This window comes from Oryctolagus cuniculus, chromosome 13, assembly GCF_051225735.1.
Source record: "Oryctolagus cuniculus isolate XC-2025 breed Fujian yellow rabbit chromosome 13, ASM5122573v1, whole genome shotgun sequence".
In the NCBI taxonomy this organism is placed as follows: domain Eukaryota; kingdom Metazoa; phylum Chordata; class Mammalia; order Lagomorpha; family Leporidae; genus Oryctolagus; species Oryctolagus cuniculus.
Window position 1 is genome coordinate 16,846,817 of NC_142879.1, and position 23,838 is coordinate 16,870,654.

The 23,838-nt window shown below is 43.6% G+C and overlaps 2 protein-coding genes across 6 annotated transcripts in view; one reads left to right on the forward strand and one right to left on the reverse strand.

Moving 5' to 3' along the window:
* DDX59 (DEAD-box helicase 59) overlaps nt 1–3,486 on the reverse strand; it is a 98,193-nt gene extending 94,707 nt beyond the window's left edge. For both annotated transcript variants that reach the window (XM_089312082.1, XM_051821092.3), the window contains exons 1-2: nt 3,189–3,486; nt 1,562–1,752 (exon numbers count right to left, since the gene is read on the reverse strand). The gene's annotated coding sequence lies outside the window, so the exon portion shown is untranslated. The remainder of the gene's footprint in view (nt 1–1,561; nt 1,753–3,188) is intronic.
* A 116-nt stretch (nt 3,487–3,602) lies between these two features.
* CAMSAP2 (calmodulin regulated spectrin associated protein family member 2) overlaps nt 3,603–23,838 on the forward strand; it is a 119,406-nt gene continuing 99,170 nt past the window's right edge. For 2 of the 4 annotated variants that reach the window (XM_070055073.2, XM_008268683.5), the window contains exon 1: nt 4,339–4,610. In XM_070055073.2, coding sequence (XP_069911174.1) covers nt 4,472–4,610 — 139 coding nt within the window. In that variant the 5' untranslated portion in view covers nt 4,339–4,471. Of the gene's footprint in view, nt 4,611–23,838 lie in introns of all 4 variants that reach the window. The other 2 variants (XM_002717673.6, XM_008268684.5) reach the window with 2 other exon arrangements.

The following is a 23,838-nucleotide window of genomic DNA, read 5'->3' on the forward strand; positions in this document are numbered from 1 at the left end:
GAAATGATGGACAGTCAGACACACAGCACAGACTCTTCTGTTGCACATTGGTTAATTAGCTGCTGTTACACTTCAGCCAACTTGACCTCTTGCTGTTGTCAGTTAGCTAAGCATTTCCTATCTCCACCCCCTCGGGCATTCTCAACTTGGTTCACTCCAAGTTTTCTTTTTCTAGTTCCCTGAGATTCAAAATAACCTAAGGTTTTCACCACTTAAGACCTTTGCCCCTTGGTTGCTCAAATAGCAAGTGCGAATAATAACATCCCTGTGGTGAAGATGAAATAAAGTAATATATGTAGACAGCGCCTGATCCATAGGACGTGCTCCACATTAGCTGCAGTGAGGCTATGCATACACGCTTTCTATTTAAGTAAACAATATGAGGTCCAATGTAGGACTCACTGCTTTAGTAGTTCTTTGCATTTGAGGGGACAGATGAAGTACCAAGGTTTCTAGCTTCAGAGATACACACGCAACAAGGTACGGGATCTGGGCTGCTCAGGCCATACGATCTCCAAGTATTCTCACTAAACATTTGCAGCTTCAGTTGTCCTGTTCAAAACTGCAACCTCAGCACCTGGGTGCTCAGTCACTACTGGCTGATGAATGAGTGAATGAACTTAGGGAATCTATCCAAAGACAGAGAAAATAGAAGATGGCCGTAAGGAAAGAAATCTGGCCACATTTTGGATTTTCCAGGAGAAATGAGAAAAACATTTAAAAATGGAGAACAGAGGGTTGGGAATTTGGAAATGTGAAGAACTGTTGCTCGGTGCACAGAGATCTTAAGCCTGGGGTTAAAAAGTAGCTGTGCGGTTAGACAAGCAGGCCCAAAGAGCCACCCGGCCTCGGTTTTGTTTTCAACAAAGTCCGATACCTTAAGGAGGCTGGGGAGAGCATTTCTTCTTGACAGAGATATCCCACAGAGATTTCTAGTTCTGAAAGGATCATTCTGAAGGTGTCACAAAGAACACTCTATTACAGTGTCTGTCTCCCCGAACACGAATCCTTCTTCTTTGTTCTCAGGGTGTTTCCCTGTTCATAACGGCCTCCTCCCATGACCCCGAGTCATTTCACAGCCTCCCTGAAAGTAACAGCTGCTCTTTGTTACTTATGTTTCCCCCTTTCCTAAACACCCTCCTCCCCAACTTGGGCCAAAGTAACACCATCCCTGCTAAAGCACCACCACCGAGTCAGAGGACCAGTTGGAGTAGCTGTCTTTGTTCCCCCTCTTCCTCATCTTGTTTACCTAGCTTGAAATACTTTTCAATGAAATTCAACAAGCACTTACCCAGAACACACTGAGCAAAGCACCATTCTAGGTCCCAGACATAGAAAGGTGATTAGGCGTGAGAGCCTCGAATGGCCTCACAGATTATTATGACGACTGGCAAAAGACTTAAGCATCTCTCTTCAACCTTTCTAGGCTGCAGGTTTCTGATAATTTGATTTGTGTGCTTGAGAATCCAGTTGAAGTTGTTCTTGATATTACGTTTAACAGAACTCTCCAAGGCTACCTAGGCACATATATTCCCTGCACATGCTGTCTTACAGTACTCACCGCTTTTGCATGGTATTGTATTTATTTGTGGACACTGTTGGCCTCCATGATCCAGAAAGGGAACAGGCACAGGGAAAGGTGCTTGAAGAGCGGAGCCAGATTTGTGCTTGAATTTGAAGCCAGACTTGGTTATGCGTCAATTATGAAATCTTGGCCATGTCACATAACCTCCACGGTCCTCAGTCCTGTATCTAGAATTAGAAGAAAATAATCATTCTTATTTAGTAGAATGAATGTGGAAATTAATTTCTTTTTTTTTTTAAAGGTGTATTTGTTTGTTTTGAAAGGCCGAGTTACAGAGACAGAGAGAGGGAGAGACAGAGATCTCCTGGTTCACTCCCCAAATGGCTGCAATGGCCAGGACTGGGCCAGGCCAAAACCAGGAGCCAGGAGCTTCTTCTGGGTCTTCCATATGGGTGCAGGGGCACAAGCACCTAGGCCATCTTCCACTGCTTTCCCAGGTGCATTAGCAGGGAGCTGGATCAGAAGTGGAGTAGCCGAAATGTAAACCACCACCCATACGGAATGCTAGTGTCAAAGGCAGCAGCTTTACCCACAACAACACAATGTTGGCCCCTGGAAATTAGTATTCATATGAATATACTTTGTGAACTACTGTCTATGTAAGTTTTACTATTCCTACTAGCAAAGGGCCTTGCCGATAAGGAAAACACTATTAATTCTTGAAAAAAATCACGTCAACCACACTGCAGCATAGTATCAGCATCACGTATGTTCTGATCCTGTCTCAGACTGTTGACAGGTCTTATGTGTAGTGTCCCACCAGGTTCAGGGAGAAATTCAACAGAATCCGAGGGGCTTGCTAGCTGGTAGAACTGCCGTTTTAGATAGTAGAGAACAAAAGAGGCACTAGTAGTTGAAAGCTCGGGCTTTGGAGTCTGCTAGTGCTATGTTTAAATCTTGGCTCTGCCTTCACGAGTTGTGTGATGTGGGTTAATTTCAATTTTCTCTGAGCTTTTGTTTTCTCATCTGTAAAATGAAGATAATACAGGGTTTTATGATTAACAGTAGAAAATGTATTAAAATGGAATGCTGTGAGATGAGTGAATCAGGTGAGCTCAGTATGTGTTAAATGCAACAAGTTCGTTACCCTCAGACTCTAAACATTAACTGAGCATTTACTACCGTACAGGTGCTGGGGACAGAGACCCTGCCACCAACCATGTCGTCTAGGACAGACAAGTGAGTGATGACTGTCATAGTCGTGGGAAGTGCTATGACAGAAGAACGGGGTGCTTTGGGAGGCACCCGTGTGACAACCCTGACTGCGAAGTTGTCAGCAGCTATCAGGGAAGGCTTCCTGGAAGGAGTGACTATGGCGAAGAGGCCGCAAGGCTGAGGAGGAGCAAGCCAGGTGGACAGAGGGACCACGATGGACAAGCACACGCGTCCCTTTGGGACGACAGGCCGACAAGACAAAGGCGTAAAGCTTTGCGGAGGCCAGATCACTAAGGTCATCAGTGTGCTTTGAGGCAAAGGGGTCGGCCTGGGCGGAGGTGCCCCTTGACCTAGACCCCGCAAGCGGAGATTTTCACCAGATGGACACAGGCTTGCAGCGCCACAGATCCCGTCCCGGATAAGCCCGTGTGTGACTCAATCGCCTCACCTCTCCGTAATCTCGCGGTCAGCCAGAGATAACCCCTAGCCCCTCAGGGTCACTGCGAGGACCAGGTAGGGTCGCGCGGGTCAAGTTCGCAGCAGAGCGTGCGCCACACAATAAGCGCACTCTCAACAAATCAGTTCTCTTCGCTGAGCCAGCGTGTGGCGAGACTACGAACGCCACGGCGAGGTTTCCCTCTCCCCTCCCCTCCCTTCCCCTTCCTCTGCCAGCAGCGGCCGCGGCGGCCGAGGCGAGGACGCGGGCGCTGTCCACTCGAGCGACACTCCCGACGCCCGCCCGGAACGAGGCTGCGCATGCTCAGTGCGCCGGCGGCCGGCGGGGCGGGTGCGGGCGGGGGCCGGGCGCGCCAGCGCGCATGCGCGGGGCCCGCAGCGGCTCCTTCCATCCAGTGCCGCAGCCGGAAAACCGCAGCGGCGGCGGCGGCGGCGGCGGCTGAGGGGGAGCGCCGGGGCCGGGCGGCAGGAGCCGGGAGGGGGGAAAAAAAATTACAAGGACGTAACTGATAAGGCAGGAGCTGAGGGCTTGGGATTTGCGGCGACTCCCGGGCCACCGCCTTGGCCGTCAGCAGGGAGGAAGAGCCGGGAGGCGGCGCAAGCGGCGGCGGCGACGGAGGGCAGCGCTGAGGCGGCGGCCGGCGGCCTGCGAGCCGCAGTGATTTTCCTTTTTTTTGACGTTTTCCTCAGCGTCGTCGGCCGCGCCGAGTGGGCCGCCGCCCCCGGAGCCCCTCGCGCCCCTCCGCCCCGCGGGGCCTGAGGGCTCGCCCGGCTCCGAGCGGAGGGGAGCGGGAGAGAGGGCGCGCGGGCCCCGCGATGGCGGGGACATTTTCCACAACGTGATTGTGAAGGACTCCCCCGCCCCCCGCCCTTAAAATTCCGGGCCCTTCCAGCCCCCACCCTCCCCCAGGCCCGTGTGACTAAACCGAGACAAAGAGGAGGCGGCCTCGCTCACACGCGCGCTCGCGGGGCGTGGGGCCCGGAGGGGCGCGGGGCGGGCGGGCGGACGGACGGACGGACGGACGCGGCGCCGCCACATTCCTATGCCCGGGAGCGGCGGCGGCGGCGGCGGCTCCCGCGGGCGGCGGCAGGCTCGCGGCGCGGACAGCTGAGCGTCTTCTCCCGCGTCGGCGGCCGGGCGGCCTCGCCCCGGCCCTGATGGTCTGAGCGCGCCGCCCCTGCCCACCCCAGCCCTCCCCCGGACCCCCGCCGCGGCGAGGCCACACCATGTGAAGGTGGGAGTCCGGACACCCCGAGGAGCCGCCGCCGGGAAAGATGGGGGATGCCGCGGACCCCCGGGAGCTGAAGAAGACGTTCATTGTTCCAGCCATCAAGCCCTTTGACCACTATGATTTCTCCAGGGCCAAAATCGCCTGCAATCTGGCCTGGCTGGTGGCCAAAGCCTTTGGAACAGGTCAGTGCTGTCTTCCCTCTTCCTCCTCCTGACGTGCACATCCTGGTTTTTGTTCCCGAGCCGCGCATCCCCCTCCACGCGTGTCTTCTCGAATAGGTTCAGGGCGATGGAGGGGAGATCAGGAAGAGGAGAGAGGGCCGGTTTGGGCTTCAAAGAAAGGGCCCTTGAATGGGCAGGTGGGTTTCGGCCCGGTTCCTTTTGTTGGGTAGCAGAAGTGTTTTTCTTTTTCTTTCTTTCTTTTTTTTTTTTTTTAATCACTGAGGAATTTTGTCGTGTTTTCCACTCAGATTTTAATTAGTGCATTTTTTTCTCACTGTGCTGCATCCATTCCTGCCCTCGGTCCTGATCGCGACCACACTACCAAGAAATCCGAGCTGGTTTCTTCATCAGTGGAAGGAGGCGGAGGGCACGCAGCGCTGTATTGATTTTGACATTTGTGGTGATGGCCGCTGCTCAGGCTCCGCTGGCTGGACGGTGGCCTGTTGCAAAATGCAGCCTTAATTGTGTTGTCGTTCTTGAAGCCTGCACTAGCCCTCCGTAACATTTCAGGATCACATTGTTCAATCAGTGTTCAGTTTGATGACCACGGGCCACTATTTTCCTTTCATGTTATCAGAGACATTGCTTTTTCCAAATGTATTGTGTCTAAAGAAATTCAGAGAAGCAAAAACTCCCTACCTTGGTTAATTTCTTTTTCATAGCAGCGTGCTGTGGACACAGACGTTGTATAGTGCAGTAGCACTTTAACACTCCCTCTGTAACCCAGGCTTTGCAAAACAACAGGAAAAGGGCCTCCTGCTGTAATTCCTTAGCTGTAGCTTTAGGAGCCAGAGTTGCAGAATGCTGAGAAAAATTAGAGAGCTGCTTCTCGTTGGAAGATGCTCTTGTAATTTAGTCTGGTAACTTGTTAGAGTCATTTTCTAAGATTTCTGTTGACTCGTTAATGAATATTGAATATATAAAATGTTTATGGAAAAGTTCCTTAGCATTTGCAAACTTTTCTCCACATGTTAAATATAGATACTTTTGGAAGAGTGCTGATTTCCGATTTGTTTTCAGTATTTGCCTCATCTTAACCAGTAGATGAGTCTCAGTACTTGGAAAATTATTTGAATTCACTTTTTGGGAAAACCTCATGTTGATGTAATTTTGTTTATGACAGTTTTAATTTTGTTTGAATTCTCATGCTTTGATATTGAACTGCCATCGGAACAAAATACAGTAAGTCTTTTTGAAAAAACTTAAATTTTAATGTTTCTTTGGAAATATTACGCATAGGAGGAAGCACAAAAATTTTTTTTTTCCTTTTGAATTTCTGGCACCATTGATGTAAGAAGTAAGAATAACAGATGTATTTTGGTTTTACCTTAAGCCATTGAAGTTAATATCTATTTGAAAGGTAAATGAAGGACATTTAAGTATTTAGAAAAATGGAGAGAGGGTAGTAACCTAAGTGGAAAAGTAGTATTACGAAATAGAAGAGAGAATAAGAGAAATTATTTTCTTTCTATTTGAAACTGAGAGGGTACTTACAGTACAGATGTCAACATTCTGCTGTACATGCACAGACAGCTAACCAGCAAATGGCCTGCTTTCTGGACATGTGTCAGCGAGGTTACTAGATCTGGACCACTTGATGAGACACGTTAAATACACTTGAAGAAGAAAGAAAGTGAAAGGCATGTAGTATCAATGGAATCTGTGTTGGCCAGGTGCTGTGCTAGATGCTGGGTGTTAAGTGTTATGTTTGGGGTTCACAACACCTCTGACATAGTGTGTTCCTCAGTTTAAAAAATATGGGAACCAGCATACAAAGAGGTTACAACTTCATACCATCTCACTGCTGGTAAGAAGCAGAGATGTTTCCCCTTGAGATCTGACCCTAATGAGTAAAATATTAGTGGAGGGGGACATACTTGTTAGATGCCAGTGCTCTAAATACATTACTCCATTTATTCCTATGGTAACCCTGTTGATATTGTTCTCATTTTGCAGATGAGGGAACAGAGAGATAAATTTACACAAGATTAAACATCTGCCAAGTGGGGGCTTTCAGACCCTTTTACTCTATCATTCTGCAGAATGAGCTTATCTGCAAAAATATGCACACAATACATATTAAAGTTTTTGTTTTTTTAAGATTGGGCAGATCCTAACTCAGTTGCAGATGGTTTAGATGAATATTGTTGGTACTTAGCTAACAACTTTTGGTAGTAGTTGGGACAGATAAAAAGACCATATTCAAGGAGGGGTATGAAAAACAAGTTTATGAGACTTTAAGAGATTGACTTAGTAGCAAGAAATTAATACAATGTTATGAATATTATGTTTGTACATTTTGTATACCATTTGTCAACAGTTCTCCAGAACAAATTTATGTGGTAAAAGTTAATAGAAAAAGTTTTAATTTTTTAATGTGAATATTTACCAACACTGTTATGCCTAAAAGGTTAATAGAAAATACATTTCAAAGATATTACCTAATTGCATTCAGTTATTCAAAAAGCCCAACTGCAAGTATGATTTACTAAAATCACTTCTTTAACAATGCTATATTAGGTTTTCAGGCACCTAACATTTTTCTGTCAGAAACATTTAACTTTTGACATTGAAAATGTAGTCAATAATAGAACCATATGTTGGAGCAGTCTTTGAAAGTGACAGCTAGAAATCAATTGTGGGCATAAAATGAAGTGATCGAACCATAAAAAATAAAGTACAAGCACTATAATACTTAGAAAGCAGATGTGGAGTATTTACTTAATCTGAAGTCTCATGTCAGTAGCTTCTCTTAATGTTTCTCTTCATACTAAAAATATTCAAAATAGCCCAAGTGTTAAGTTTATTTTGTGAAAGAATGCAGACAGTTTTATGCTTTTTTTTTTTTTTTTTTTTTTTAGATTTACTTATTTGAAAGAGAGAGAGAGAGAGAATGTGCGCAAGAGCATGCTGTTTCGTCTGGTGGTTCATTCCCCAGATGCCCATGACAGCCAGAATTGGGCCAGGCTGAAGCCAGGAGCCAGAAACTCTGTCTGAGCCTCCATGTTGTGGTAGAAACTCCACCATCAATTTCTGAGTCTCAGGTGCATTAGCAGGAAGCTAGATTGGAAGCTGAGGAGCCGGGACTCCCAACTGCCATTAAGATAGGGGATATAGGTCCCAGGTGGTGGCTTAACCTGTTCTGCTACTATGCTGGCTCCAACACATACAATTTTAATCAAATAAAGAATAATTTTGTGTAGATGAATTTGAAGCAATAAAGATACTCCAATTACTTTAAGTGAATTGTGAAAGAGAAAATTAACTTTCTGTAGCCTCTACTACTCTATTTAAGGAGCTTAATTCAGTTTAAGCTATGATATTACTGAATTCCCTTTGGGGGCAATGGTATTCACAGAACCTCTGTGACACTCTTCTGTACAAAATTCTTGAATTTTAAGTTCTTAATGTAGAATTCAAGGCCCACTTCCTAGTGTCATTTCATCATTTCAGTCTTACCAATTATCATTCTTCTTTTTATTCCATTTAGTTTAGTGATAAAACCATTTGCTATTAGAAATTCATCTTGTTATATTTCTTTGTGTATCCCAACAGATCTTGTCAAAATCCTAGGTAAGATCTTACTCTAACATATGTATGAAGATTGAGAGAGCAATGGGTAGCATTGTGGTGAAGAGAGGATCAGGCAGAGATACTATTTGGGGACATTACAGCAGGAATCTGGGCAAGAGATGATGAGGACTTGAAGTAAGGCGGAAATAGTAATAAAACTGTTACTCTTTAATTGAGCATTTTCTGTGTCCAAACACTTTATACATATTGTTTCATTTTAATCCTTATGACAGTCTTACAAGGTGGAAACTGTTAATCATTGCAGTTTTACTGATGAGGAAAGTGAGGCCTGGAGGTTTGGAAACTCATCCGGAGCCCACAGCTAATGGAGCTTGGATCTGACCTGGGGAATCTGACTTAAGTCTGTGTTCAGCCACTATACTGTAGGGTAGAAATTAAAAGAATAGAAATGATAGAAAAAGAAGTTGCAGAGATTTAATCACTAGTATTTCTAAAAGGCTGAATTTGGCATGTATGAGGGAGAGAATATATGAGGGTAAAGATCACCTAAAGTTCTCAGGAGGATAAGGATTTTTTTTTTAAAGATTTATTTATTTGAAAGTCAGAGTTATGCAGAGAGAGAGAGGTTTACTTCCCAATTTGCTGCAATGGCCAGAGCTGCGCAGATCCAAAGCCAGGAGCCAGGAGCTTCTTCCGGGTCTCCCACGAGGGTGCAGGGGCTCAAGTACTTGGGCCATCCTCTACTGCTTTCCCAGGCCATAGCAGAGAGCTGGATTGGAAGTGGAGCAGCCAGGACTGGAACTGGCAGCCGTACGGGATGCCAGCACTGCAGGCGGCTTCACCTGCTATGCCACAGCGCTAGCCATTGAGGATAAGGATTTTGAGGTTAGTGGCTGCAGGGATCAAGTGTGATGCCTTGGTAGACCACAGCAAGTTGGAATGGAAGGCAGCTTTGTTCTTGAAAACCCTGAACTGGATGGTTAGCTTAATATCTTGTCTGAGAAAACCAGTGACATAGGTAGCTATAAATGCAGGTCTGCAGTACAGCTGAGAAGGAGAGGCTAGAAATAATCATTTGGCAATCTGTTATTAACACAGCAATTGAATTGAAAGTAGGTGAATTGTAGAGAGAAGAAATTCAAGAAAGAATCTAGAGCAGTGGATACTTAGAATGGGGGTAGGGGGTAGCTGAGGAAAAGGGGGCTGAGTAAGTGCAATTAGTTAGCAAGAGAATTAACAAAGTGTAATAGCACTGAAGCCATGACAGGAGAGAGTTTCAAGGGGAGCTGTCTAATGAGCAGTCACATGCTATAGTTTAAACCATGCCTTTAAGAGTTTATATTCTAGGGGCCAGCGCTGTGGCGCAGCAGGTTAAAGCTCTGGCCTGAAGCGCCAGCATCCCATATGAATGCCGGTTCTAGTCCTGGCTGCTCCTCTTCTGATCCAGTTCCCTGCTATGGCCTGGGAAAGCAGTAGAAAATGGCCCAAGTGCTTGGGCCTCTGCACCCACATGGAAAACCTGCATTAGCTCCTGGCTCCTGGCTTCGGATATGGCCATCTGGGGAGTGAACCACAGATGGAAGACCTCTCTCTCTGTCTCTACCTCTTTCTGTAACTCTTTCAAATAAAATAAAATAAATCCTTCAGAAAAAAAAAAAGAGAGAGATTATATTCTAGTAGGAGAGACCTAACAAGTGTGTAATTGTAGAAGAGTTCAGGAAATCTGTGATAAAAGCCATGTAACTGGAACAGTGATATTCTGGGGGAGACCAGAGAGGGTGGAGAAAGTTGGGGGGTGGATGGTGAGGGTTGCTTTCAACCTTAGTGGTCTGAGGAAGAGCTCAGTACTGGAGGTGGTATTTAAGGTAGACCCTGAAGAGCCAGGCCTGTGGGAAGTAGGCATTGCAGATGAAGGAAATGTTCTGTGGATAGGAATGGAGTTGTGAAACCCAGGTAGTTTTGGTCAAACAACACAAGCCGGATTGACTGGAGGAGGTTTATACAATGAAGTAGTGGGTGATCCAGCTTGAGAGACAAATTGGGACATAATTATGTGAAAGACTGGGTTAAGGAATTTGTTATTTTTTTGGTTGATAAATAAAGTAAGCACATAGGATTTAAAAAAAAAACTGTTGCTACTTTATTAGATGTGTACTTGGTGTTAATTACTATTTTGAGCATTCATTGTTTCTTTAAATTATGAGAACAGCCCTATTAAGTAGATGTTATTTTTCTTCTCCTTCTAAGACTAAAGCATGGTTTCCTGACTGCAGAACTATTGGCCAGATAATTCTTTGTTGCTGTGGGCTGTCCTGTGCATTGTAATATTTTAGCAATATCTTTGGCATCTACTCACTAGTCGCCAGTAGTATTTTCTACCCTATTCCTATCTTTGACAAAAACAAAACATTTTTAGACATTGCCAAATGTCCCTTGGGGAGCAAAAAGTTCCCAGCTTGAGAATCAAGGCTGTTAAGATTATAAGACGTCCCTTGATTTAGACTTTTTTTTTAAAGATTTTATTTATTTATTTAAGAGGTAGAATTACAGACAGTAAGGGGGGGGGGGGGAGACAGAGAGAAAGGTCTTCCATCTGCTGATTCACTCCCCAGATGGCCTCAACTGCCAGACTGGACCGTCCCGAAGACAGAAGCCAGGAACTTCTTCCGGGTTTCCTACGTGGGTGCAGGGCCATCTTCCACTGCTTTCCCATAACAGAGCGCTGGTTCAGAAGGCTGTAGCATAAAGCTGGATGGGAAGAAGAAGAGACGGGACTAGAACTGGAGCCCATATGGGATGCTGGTGCAGGTGGAGGATTAACCTACTGTGACACAGTTCCACCCCCTAGACTTTTTTTATATGCTAAAATACATAGTAATTATAAGACATCCTGATTTCACAAATATTTAAGTCAAAAATAAGAATTTAGGAAGTATGATGGATTGCCCTTTTTTATAAATGAAGAAACAGATATAGCTTGTTAGTGATGGAACTAAAATTAGAATCTAAGACTTTATGATACCAAATTTATATTTTTGACTATGTTATACTCTTTGTGTAGTTCATTAAGTATTAAAAAAGCATGAAAACCTTTCATACATCAGTCAAATTTTTTTTGTCAAAATTTAAATTGATTTTTCTTCAACAAGCCTGTTGACATTTGATCCATTCGAAATATATTTAGGAATATATATATATATATATAATATAGGAAATATATTTAGCATTGACCTGTCATTTCAGGGCCTTTCCTTTCCCTCAGTGGATCTAGTTTTCTGTGGATACTGGATTGTGAACCTTTATTGGTAACATACAAATCATGATGTCTCAATGAAATACTGTGCATTTGTGAGTAGTGAGGAGCTTGGCCTTTTAGCTATGATATTATTTGTTTCATTTGTTACATTTATAATTTTCCTGCCCTAATCCTTACCACAGTTTTTCCTTTTCTTTTTGAACCTTGACTCTTTGACATACTTAAGATTAAAGGCCTACACAGCAGTATCTTTCTGGTTCTCATCTCACCATTTACTCCTTCCTTTTCTGGAACATGTTCCTAAAGTACTCTTTGTCTCAGTTTTTCTACTTGGAAAATGGTCATGGTAGTAAATTTGTATGCTACTTTAAGTTGTTTAGAAGAAACACAAATAATTGCAAAGTGTTGAAATTTATTAGTCTCACACCTAGGCTGCTGTCAGATATTCTGGTTCCCGCTGGGGAATGGGATTGTATTTATTATATTATTCCAAGTGAATCTTTTTTTTTTTTTTAAGTTTTTTTTTACTTATTTGACAGGTAGAATTAGACAGTGAGAGAGAGAGACAGAGAGAAAGGTCTTCCTTCCGTTGGTCAACCCCCCCCCCCCCAAATGGCCACTAGAGCCTGTGCTGCACCAATCCAAAGCCAGGAGCCAGGTGCTTCTTCCTGGTCTCCCATGCAGGTGTACGCGCCCAATCACCTGGGCCATTCTCCACTGCCTTCCTGGGCCACAGCAGAGAGCTGGACTGGAAGAGGAGCAGCCGGGACTAGAATCTGGTGCCCATATGGGATGCCAGCGCTGCAGGTGGATGATTAGCCAAGTGAGCCACGGCGCCGGCCCCCAAGTAATTCTTTTAATTTATTTTTCATTATAAACTGGAAAACAAAGGCTGGGAATGTAGCAATAGAAAGGAGGGTGAACTCCATCTGGAACCTTCTTGTTGTACTCTGGAGTATGATGTGTAGTAATGTTCAGAAGAACCTATTTCTGTTTTCCTGTGAAGAAATGGAAACTTTAACTGAAATAAGTGTTCATCTCTGCACTCCATTGTTCACATACCTGGGGACCTACAATGTATATTTGTGATCTTAAACAGTTATTGTAAAGTGACCATGTTCCCCCATTCCCAGACCCCCCCACAGACACACTATTTTCTATCTCTGAAATGGAAATATTAGAGACAGTAATACTTTTTTTGAACATTTTATTTATTTGAGTTTATTTGAGAGGCAGAGCCGCAGAAAGAGAGGGAGAGACAGAGAGAAAGGTCTTTCATCAGCTGGTTCACTCCCCAAATGGTAGCAATGGCCGGAGGTGTGCCAATCCAAAGCCAGGAGCCAGGAACTTCTTCTGGGTGTCCTACGCAGATGCAGGAACCCAAGAACTTGGGCCATCTTGATTGGAAATGGAGCAGCGAGGACTTGAACTGGTGCCCATATGGGATGTCAGTGCCACAGGAGGAGGTTTAACCTACTATGTCACGATGCTGGCCCCAGAATCTGTTTTTCAAGAGATCTATTGGATTACATGTTAAAATGTCAAATTTTATGCTGTGTGTATTTTACCACTGTTTAAAGAGGGATCTCTTAGAAACAGAATAGGAAATTGATTGGATTGGACTAATTGTTATGAAGGAGGAAGCCAACTGAGGAGTTATTATGGTCTAGGTGAAAGATTATGGGAGCTTGAGTTTGGATAGTAACAGTGCATATATAGAGTAAAAATTGAGACTTGTTGATTGATTGGATTTGTGGAGTGGAAGATGAGATCTGGAGAAGTGTTAAGACTGATTCTGTGTAGTGAAAAAGGGAATGGTGGAAGAAGGCCAGACTGTGAGAGAGGGTGGGAGAAAACAGCACTGAATTTGAGGACAGTGTTAAGATGGTTTTGTTGGTCTAAGTCTAAGTGTGTGTTGGTTTTTCATGTATGAAGCTTAGGTCTCAGAGATGAGAGATATAAGTGGTAATTAAATTCAAGAAAGTAAGTAACTGCTAGTCTTTTAAGGGAGAATGTAGAGCAGGAAGAGCATCAAAGGAGCCAGACATGGAATAACTAGAGAGGAAGGAAGAAAATAAGGAGAGTCTGAGGTCTCACAAGCCCAGGGAAAAGGACATTGAAGAAATAGAAGTTGCATCTGACAAAGATTAAGCAAGACGTTCTCTGGAGCTGGCAACGGGGAAGATAAGTGACTGCTGAGAACATTATGAAGAGGGATATGGAGACAGAAACATGACTAGGTTGAAAGTGAATGGATTATATCAGTTATGATATCCTCACTTAAGTAACAGAAATCCAACTAAAACTGGCTAACAGTGAGGAGGATGTGTTGGCTTATATAACCAGAAAAGTTGTAAAATAAGCTGGGCTTTGCTACTGATTTGGTCAGAACTCCAGCTCTATAACTATGTTATTCCTTTTACTGTGCCCTTCTCCATGTGTGGATTGAGTCCTTGGGCTGTCTTCTTTCATGGTAGAAAATGCAGTTGAGGTCTGTAGTTCCAGGTCTCACATCCTTCTACCACGTGGTTCAGGGCTCTTCCTTGATCATTGAATGAAAGTTCTAGTACTCTTCTCTCACTTTTTTCTTTCTCTTTAAATAGACATAGCCATTTGATTATAGGAGATCTCAAATATATAAAATAACAATTAAACTTCACGTAGTCATCACCCTACCTCTGCAGTCATCAATTGCTATCCAGTCTTGATCCATCTATAAACACTGCCCCCCCCAAACCCTCAAACTATTTGAAGCAAATCCCAGATACTATATCATTTCATCTATAAATGCATCAGTATGTTTCTCCAAATGTCAAGGACTCCCTTTTCATTCAGTTTTCTTAACATATTTATTATCTCAGCTTTTGTGTGCCAAGCATTCAAGAGTAGCTTAGCTTAGTATCTCATGAAGTTGTAGTCAAGACATTGACTAGGGCTGTAGTGTAAAGACTTGACAGGCTGGATGATTTGCCTTTTTTTTTTTTTTTAAATTTATTTATTTGAAAGGCAGAGGGGCAGAGAGAGAGACAAAGAAAGAAAAACATCTTTCATCTGCTGGCTCACTCCCCAAATGTCTGCAATGGCTGGGGAACCAGGAGCCTGGTACTCCATCTGGGTCTTCTACATGTGTGGCAGGGCCTAATGCTTGGGCCATCTCCTGCTGCTTTCCTGGGTGCATTAGCAGGGAGCTGGATCAGAAACAGAGCAGCTACGACTCAAACGAACGCTCATATGGGGTACTTGTGTCGTAGGCTGCTACTTAACCTGCTGTGCCAAAATGCCAGTCCCAGAGGATCTGCTTTAAAGATGACTCGCTCACATGGCCATTGGTAGGCCTTGACTCTTTGTCACATGTGTTTTTCCATAGGGCTTCTGAAATGTCATTTTGGTAGGGCACCTGGATTTTCCCAAAGAAAATGATGCCTTTCATCACATAATCTTAGAAATCATACATTGTCACTACCTCTATATTCTGTTCATTGACAGTAAGTCACTAAATCCAACTCATATCCAAAGAGGAGACAGTTTAAGCTTTGCTATTAAAGAAAAGATATCAAAGAATTGGTGGACATATTTTAAAATTACTATATCTCATACACTCCACCATTGCCTTCAATTCACCTGTCTCATAAAGTCTCCCTTTAAAATTTTGTAAATATTTATTTATTAATTATGCAGAGTAGTAGAGAGTGAGAGAGATCCTCCATCTGCTAGCTCGCTCCCCAAATGGTCATAACTGCTGCAGTCGCTCTAGTCTGAAGCTGGGAGCCTGGAACTCATCTGTGTCTCCCACATGGGTGGTATTGGCTCAGGTACTTGGACCATCTTCCATTGCTTTCCCAGGTGCATTAGCAGGAAGTTGGATTAGAAGCAAAGCATCTAGAACTAGAACTGGCTATCTGATTTGGGATGCTAGTGTTGCAAGCTGAAGCATAACACACTGCATATAATGCTGGCCTGTTAAGTTTTTATGTAATTAATTACAAAATCATATAAAAGGCAGAGAGACAGAAATCTTCCACTTACTGGTTAATTCCCCAAATGCTCACAATAGCTGAGTTTGGGTCAGGCTGAAACCAGGAGGGTATTTGACATCAGTGGCAGGGACCCAAGTACTTATACCATTACCTGCTGCTTCCCAGGGTGAGTGTTAATAGGAAGCCAGATTGGTAATGGAGCTGGTACTTGAACCCAGGCACTCCAATATGGGATGAGGGTGTCCAAAATGGTATATTAACCACTGTGCCAAATGCCCACCATAAGACTTCCTTTTAAAATATAACCATGGGGGCTGGTGCCGTGACATAGTAGGCTAAGCCTCCACCTGTGGTGCCAGCATCCCATAAGGTCTTGGTTTGTGTTCTGGCTGCTCCTCTTCCAATCCAGCTCTCTGCTTATGTCCTGGGAAAGAAGCAGAGAATGGTCCAGGTGCTTAGGCCCCTGCATCCACGTGGGAGACCCAGAAGAAACTCCTGGCTTTGGATCAGCCCAGCTCCAACCATTGCGGCCATTTGGGGAGTGAACCGGTGGATGGAAGACCTCTGTCTCTCCCTCTCTAACTCTGTCTCTCAAATAAAGAAGTACATCTTAAAAAAATAACCATGGCTGTTATGGCTGCCATCATCAACATAACATTCTATGGCATTAATATTAACACTTCTTATTGTCTTGGAAATGCTTTTGTTTTTATTTATTTTACAGTTCATTTTTTTCCAGTCAGGATCCAGATAATGGCCATACTTGACAACTGATCAATATGTCTCTCCAAGGTTTTTTTTTTAAATGTTAATGTAAAGCTCCCTCTCCATTATCATTTTATCTTCCTTCAGTGTGATCATATTTGTTGAAGAAACCATAGTCTGGATTTCTGTGGTAATTGTTTAACAGGTTTCTCTTTGTCTACTATACTTCTTATAAATTGACAGCTCTAGAGGATTGATTTCCTTCAGTTTTGGGTATACTGTCTAGTTTGTATGTATCTCTCCTAGGAGGCATTTAAGATGATCTCTCTGTCATGACCTCATTTATTAGGGGAATATTCCTTTAAAAAGAACCTTCCCTTATTATATGGTTACCCTGAATGTTGTGTGGAAAATTACCTAGATGTAGTGGTAGTCTCCAAGGACAAACCAGTCAAACTATCCCAGAGGCCACAGAATGGAAAGCTCCCTCAACGATTTAAAATGCTCAAATTATATGGTTTGTTAATTTGATTTAAAGTGAGAAGCAGATGGAAAGAGATGGGATGAATTAGCACACTTAGGTTAGGGTGTAGGCAGGGAAGAGGAAGGGCCACTCTGAATCCAGTGGTAGATGGTGTTTATATATCTGTCTCTGACTGCCACATTTCCCTTCCCTGTTGATGGTATTGTCACCAGGAGCAGAGTTGAGGTTTGAACAAGAGACCCTCAGAGACATTGGCCAATGACATACAACTTAACATATCAGAGAGTCACAGGGAACAAGAATGCCTGCCACAGACAGACTCAGCTTGGCATTCAGCCTGAGAAATAGCCATTGGTTTTATATTCCTTCGGTAGAGGACTTGTAGACCAGAATGGGCATCATCAATGAGTGGCTGAATTAAGGACTCCTGAATATTAGATGCTCATACATATTTAGTGTTCACTATGTTTTAAAAGATTTATTTACTTATTTTTTTTTATTTTTTTTATTTATTTATTTTTTTGACAGGCAGAGTGGACAGTGAGAGAGAGAGACAGAGAGAAAGGTCTTCCTTTGCCATTGGTTCACCCTCCAATGGCCGCCGCGGCCGGCACGCTGTGGCCGGTGCACCGCGCTGATCCAAAGGCAGGAGCCAGGTGCTTCTCCTGGTCTCCCATGGGGTGCAGGGCCCAAGTACTTGGGCCATCCTCCACTGCACTCCCTGGCCACAGCAGAGAGCTGGCCTGGAAGAGGGGCAACCGGGACAGAATCTGGCGCCCCGACCGGTACTAGAACCCGGTGTGCCAGCACCGCAAGGCGGAGGATTAGCCTAGTGAGCCGCGGCGCCGGCCATATTTACTTATTTTAATATGATGATGACATTCAAACTCTTAAGTTCTCATTATCTTATTTATTTATTTGAAAGAGTTACAGAGAGAGGTAGAGACATAGAAAGACATCTACTTGTTCACTCCCCAAATGGCAACAGCGGCCAGAGCTTAGCTGATCCGAAGCCAGGATCGAGGAGCTTCTTCTGGGTCTCCCGCATGGGTGCAGGGGTGCCAAGACTTGGGCCATCTTCCGCTGCTTTCCCTGGCACATTAGCAGGGAGCTGCATTGGAAGTGGAGTGGGATGCCAGCTCTACAGGCCAGGGCTTTATCCCACTGGCCTCAAGATTAATTTATATTTGAGAGGCAGAGTTACAGACAGAGGGAGAGACAGAGAGAGAGGTCCTCATTTGCTGGTTCACTTCCCAAATGGCCGCAATGTCTGGAGCTGGGCCAATCCGAAGCCAGGAGCTTCCTCCAGGTCTCCCCTGTGGGTGCAGAGGCTCAAGCACTTGGACCATCCTTCACAGCTTTCCCAGGCCGTAGCAGAGAGCTGGATCGGAATAAGAGCAGCTGGCACACAAACTGGCACCCGAACTGGTGGCTATGTGGGATGTCGACCCTGCAGGCAGAGGCTTAACCTACTACACCAAAGTGCCAGCCCCTTCATTGACTATTTAATCTCATGCATATTTACTGTATCATAAATAGTACCTAGGTACCTTGTGGATATTAGATATCTTTTGTGGATATTAGATATCCCTTTTTATGCTTTACATACAAATGCTGCTATTTACCATTGTTTAACATCCTATCAAGTCTGTGTCTAACAAGGTTAACTCTTTATCTACTTTAAGGTATCTTAAGGGACTGGTGTTGTGGCACAGTAAGTTAAGTGACATCCCATATTGGAGTGCTGGCTTGAGTCTCAGCTGCTCTGCCTCTGATTCAGCTTCCTGCTAATGGACCTGGGAAGGCAGCAGAAGATGGCCCAAGTACTTGCCACCACAGGGGAGACCAGGGTGGAGGTCCTGGTTCCTGGCTTCAGCCTTGATCTCGCCATTGAGGCCATTTGGAGAGTGAACCAGCAGATGGAAGATCTCCCTGTCTCTGTGTTTCTGTCTCTCCCTCTCTGTTACTCTGTCTTTCAAATAAATACATCTTTTAAAGAAATCTTAAAGCATTTCGCTACAATCTTATTTATCTTTTATAATATAATTGAATAATCTCAAAAAGTACATTACAGTTAGACATTTGGAAGGCAGAATAAGTGCTGTATTCTTTCCCTTTACTCAGGTGAAATTGGACCAATCCCAGTGGATCACTGGCCTCTGAGAATGTGAAAGGGTCTAAAGCATAAAGAGAAAGAACATTCCAAACCAAGTGACCAGAGTGTGCAAAGCCTTTTTAGCAGATGAGAACATGGTTTCCCGGAACTGAATGTGGCTTGTAGGGACAGGATCATATCTTTAGGCTAGAGGAAAGATCTTTAATCCCTCAAGAAGTAGCATCATTGAAAACCATCAGGGTGACAGTGGTGTTATGTGTGACATGACAGATGTACTTATGGGAAATGAGTAAAATCTGGCTACAGTAGAGAATGGTTAGGAGTGGGGACAAGCGTGAGTGTGGGATTATTTAGGGGTAAATGTGCTAGCAGAGATAAAAAGTGCTGATGGTCTAGACCAGGGAAATGTGAGTTGAGATTGTGAGAGTGGCATGGCTTTGGACTGGATTCCTGATGGATTTTATTTGGGGGTTGAGGGAGAAGGAAGGAGACTCTATTGATGGTTTCTGGCTTGCACAACTAGATGGGCAGTGATGTAGTTCAGTCATGTAGGGAATACTGGAAGGGGGTCAAATTGATGGGAAAAGATTGGTTTTGGATTTTGAGGTTTGGTAACTTTTTGCAACACAATTTCAAACATACAAGAATTGTACAAAGAACTCCCAAATAGCCTTTACCAAGATTTACCAACTGTTAACATTTTGTCCTGTGTTTTATCATTCTTGCTTTCTCCCTTTCTCTTCTTTCCAAATATTTGTATGTATTTATATGTGTGTGTGTGTGTATATATATAAACAAGTATATATAAGGAATACTTTTTGAACCATTTTGGAATGCAGTAGAGGGGCATTTTGTTCTCTTCCCCATGTATACTTGAGTGTTTATCTCCTGAAATGAAGGATACTTCTCTTACATAATCTCTGTTACAAATCAGAAAATTTACTTGATACATCATCTGATTTGCAGCTCGTATCAGTTTTACCAGTTGTTTTAATGTTCATTATTGCTATTTTCTTTCCCATTCCACAACGCAGTCCAGGATCATGCATTGCATTTAGTTGTTAAGCTTCTTTAGTCTCCTTTAGCTTGGAGTCCTTCTTTAGTCTTTGTCTTGCATGACATTGATGTTTTCAGTACCCTGAGCCACTTTCTGAATTGCCATCATGCCCCTTCCCAGGCATAACCTCAGCTCTTGCCAAACTTCCTCACTCCTTTGTACCCGACCAAGCAGCCAGTGCTCTGAGGGGGACAACTGGACCACCTCCTTCCATATGTTCCCTTACAGTGCTTTGGAGGGGTAAGCCCTCATTCCACAATGTCCCCCTCTATCTTTGGTTTGAATGGCTGGGATGATGAGATTCTGGCATGGCTGCTGGCAGTATCCCAAGAGGAATCCTTAGGCAATATGAAGAACTAGAGGCACATTTATATGCACAGTGACATATAACTACATCTACCTCTTTGTGTATTGAGTTACAGATATATCTTTTTTTTATTTTTGACAGGCAGAGTTAGACAGTGAGAGAGACAGAGAGAAAGGTCTTCCTTCCGTTGGTTCACCCCCTAAATGGCTGCTATGGCTGGCGCGCTGTGCTGATCTGAAGCCAGGAGCCAGGTGCTTCCTCTTGGTCTCCCATGTAGGTGCAGGGCCCAAGCACTTGGGCCATCCTCCACTGCCCTCCCGGGCCACAGCAGAGAGCTGGATTGGAAGAGGAACAACCGGGACAGCATCCAGCGCCCCAACTGGGACTAGAACCCGGGTACCGGCGCCGCAGGCAGAAGATTAGCCTAGTGAGCTATGGCGCCGGCCTAGATACAGATATATCTTAAATGCCTTGTCTTCATACTGACACTTCCCATTTCATCCAGCACTTCAGCATTCCTTCTAGTCTTTCCGTTTTCCACACTTGTGTTTGTAGCTCCCCTGGTCACTGAGAAACCTGGCTCCTATTTTGAGTTTGAAGTTTCTTTGTGACATCCAAGTGAAGAGTTGAGTGGGCTGCTGGCTTATGAGGATCTGGAGTTGGCAAGAGGAGCTTAGGTCTCAGAGTAGTGGGAGCAGTGGAGGTGGAAATTCAAGCTCAGGAATGCAGTAGAGGACTTTACAGCACTTGACACGTTGTTGGGTAATGAAGTGAGGGGAAAGAGGGAGCTGACTTGTCTTGGTACCTTCTGTGAAGGCAAGGCTCTATGTTTAGGGACTTTGTGTTCTCTGAATAAATACTGGAGTGTGCTGTGTTTCAGGCACTGTTGTAGGTACTCCTGACACAGGATAGAGAAGTGTTGTGCTCCTCTTGGCATATTATAATGGGAGAGGCAGAAGTAAAATATTATTGAATAATAATACTTGCTATCTAGAGGGTTAAAATAGGATGATTGGGTTGTTATGGAAGGTATGTCTGAGAAGATGCCATATAACTGAGATCTGAATGAAAAGAGCCAACCAACCGTGTGGTTAGGTGGTGGAGGAACAAAAGTAACAGCTAGTGCAGAGGCTGAAAGCTATGAACTTGGCATGTTCCAACAACAGAAAGATTTGGGTGTCCTTGTGGCGCAGGGGGAAGTGGAGGAAGTTGAAGTCAGAGGAGTAGAAAGCACCACTTTGTGGAACATGGGAAAATAGAACTTAGGGTAGTTATTGCCACTCAAGACCCCTACCAGGTTGAGTGATAAAATCAGGACTTTTCTTTCTAAATTGAAGGCCCATACTTTCCCATTGCCAGATTTTCCTCAAATTTCAAAATGAATATAGATTAACTGAAAAAAAGGTTTGATTTTAAGAGAGAATGCTATTACAGAAATGAAATGGCCCTGGAGAAAGCTGCTTTTCTCAAAATGGGTACAAAGAATAAATTAGGATTGCTAGTGCAGAAAAAGGGAAAGAATTTTTGAAAGAAAATTTGAAATCTGGGAATCCTTTCAGGCAGAGGCTTATGACTAGAATTTTATTATTTTTAAAATTTTTTAAATTTATTGATTGTTTTTTAAGTTTTTATTCATTTATTTGAAAGGCAGTGCCAGAGAAGAGAGTGAGAAAGAGTTAGTTCACTCCCCAGATGGCTGCAACAGCTAGAGTTGGACCAGGAGCCCAGAACTTCATTTTTGTCTTTCATGTGGGAAACATGGTAGGGGTCCAAGTACTTGAGCCTTTTGCTGCTTTCCCAGGTGCATTAGCAGGGAGCTGGATCAGAAGCAGAACAGCCAAGAATGGAACCGGCATTCCTATATGGATGCTGGTGTCCTAAGTAGTGTTTAATCCACTTGCCACAATGCTAACCCCATCACTAGAATTTTCAACAACAACAAAAAATTTTCACTCACTTGTCAAATATTTATTGAGTGCTTGCCATGTAGCAGGCACCGGGTTAGGTGCTGAGGAATTCATATCATGGTGAATAGGACAGACATGGTCCTTGCCCTTTGATCATGTATGAAGGTATTCATTTCAGTATATCCTTGTCATTCATGACATGTCTCACAACTTCCTTAGATTACTGATTCTGTAATTTTTTTCCATGTTATTGACCATTTTTATGTTTTTTGGTTAATTTTGAATTCAGAGTCTGATTTATTTTTTTCTGAAATGTACAGTTTTTTAATTAGCAATGATTACAAACAATTGTTTTTAGACTTGGAAAATAAGGCAATGTTCTCATGATTTAGTGCAATAATATTTAATTTATAAAATGCATTTCTCTCCTACTTCCTGCCTTTTAATTATTTTAAGAAAATCTTTACCACTTGTGGAATATGGATAAAACAGTAGCTACCCTAGCTTTATAAAAAATTGTCTTGAGCAATATTGTCACTACTCCCTCTACCTGTACCTCAAGCATTTCACATGAACGTTAATGTCAAAACTTAGACCTATCCAAGATTTATAACATGATTAACTGATTTCTGCTTATGATGTGGTATACAAGAAAAACTTGTCTCTTATTGCAATTCTAGCAGTATTATTTCACTCAGTTTTTCCACAAGTGTTGCTTTCTTGCTTTTTGTGTTTGGGAGATAAGAAGAGAGTAAAATTTCTGATCTTTATTTTTGCCTATTTATTTTTTAAAAATGCTGTTTCAGTTTACTTTTTAAAAAATGTGATATAATTGCAAGTTGTTTTAATAAAATAAGTGTAACATTGGTAAAATGATAGACATTTTTAAAGTTTTCTCTTTTTTTTAACCAAAATTTTTTTATTTGAAAGGCAAAGTGATAGAAAGAGGGAGAGTGTTGGAGAGAAATGGGTCTTCATTCACTGGTTCACTCCCTGTATGGCCACAACAGCCAGGGCTGAGCCAGGCTGAAATCAGGAGCCTGAAACTCCATCCGCTCTCCTACATGGGTGGCAGGGACCCAAGTACTTGCTTGTGTTTTTTTGTTTGTTTGTCTGTTTGTTTTGTTTGTTTTTAATTTGCTGTTTATCCCAGGTGCATTAGCAGGTACCTGGATTGGAGATGGAGCAACTGAGACTGGAACCAACACTCCAGGATAGGTCTCTCTTAGTAGGCATATTTAGTTTTCTTTTTAAAGATTAATTTATTTATTTGAAAAGTAGAACGAGAGAGAGAAAGGAAGGGACACAGAGAAATCTTCCATCTGTTGGTTCACTCCCCAAATGGCCTCAACAGTCAAGTCAGAGCAATGCTGAAGCTGCCAGGAACTCCATTCTGGTCTCCGCATGGGTGGCAGAGGCCCAAGCGCTTGGACCATCTTCTGCTGCCTTCCCAGGCACATTAGCAGGGAGCTGGATGGGAAACAAAACAGCTGGGAATCAAACTGGTGTTCAGATACAGGATACTGGCATCAAATAGCATTTACTACACTACAATGCTGGCCCACATATTTAGTTCTTGAAACCTTGTTTCTCTTAAAAAGGCTGCTTCCAAGGTATGTTACAGGGCCAGATCGGTTAAAGAGATTCTCCACGAGGCCTAGTAGAGCCGTGGGGTAAGGTCTGCCCTGAGACTTGAGAAGCGAAGAACCACCAATATACAGTGCCAGCCTGGGGGAGCTACAGGCATGAGACTCCAACCTGGGTGAGCTGTATGGACCAATGTCAGCAACGCCGTAGAGTCAGGGCTCCCGAGGTCTTCATTTCCCACCCCAGTACGCCCTGAAGG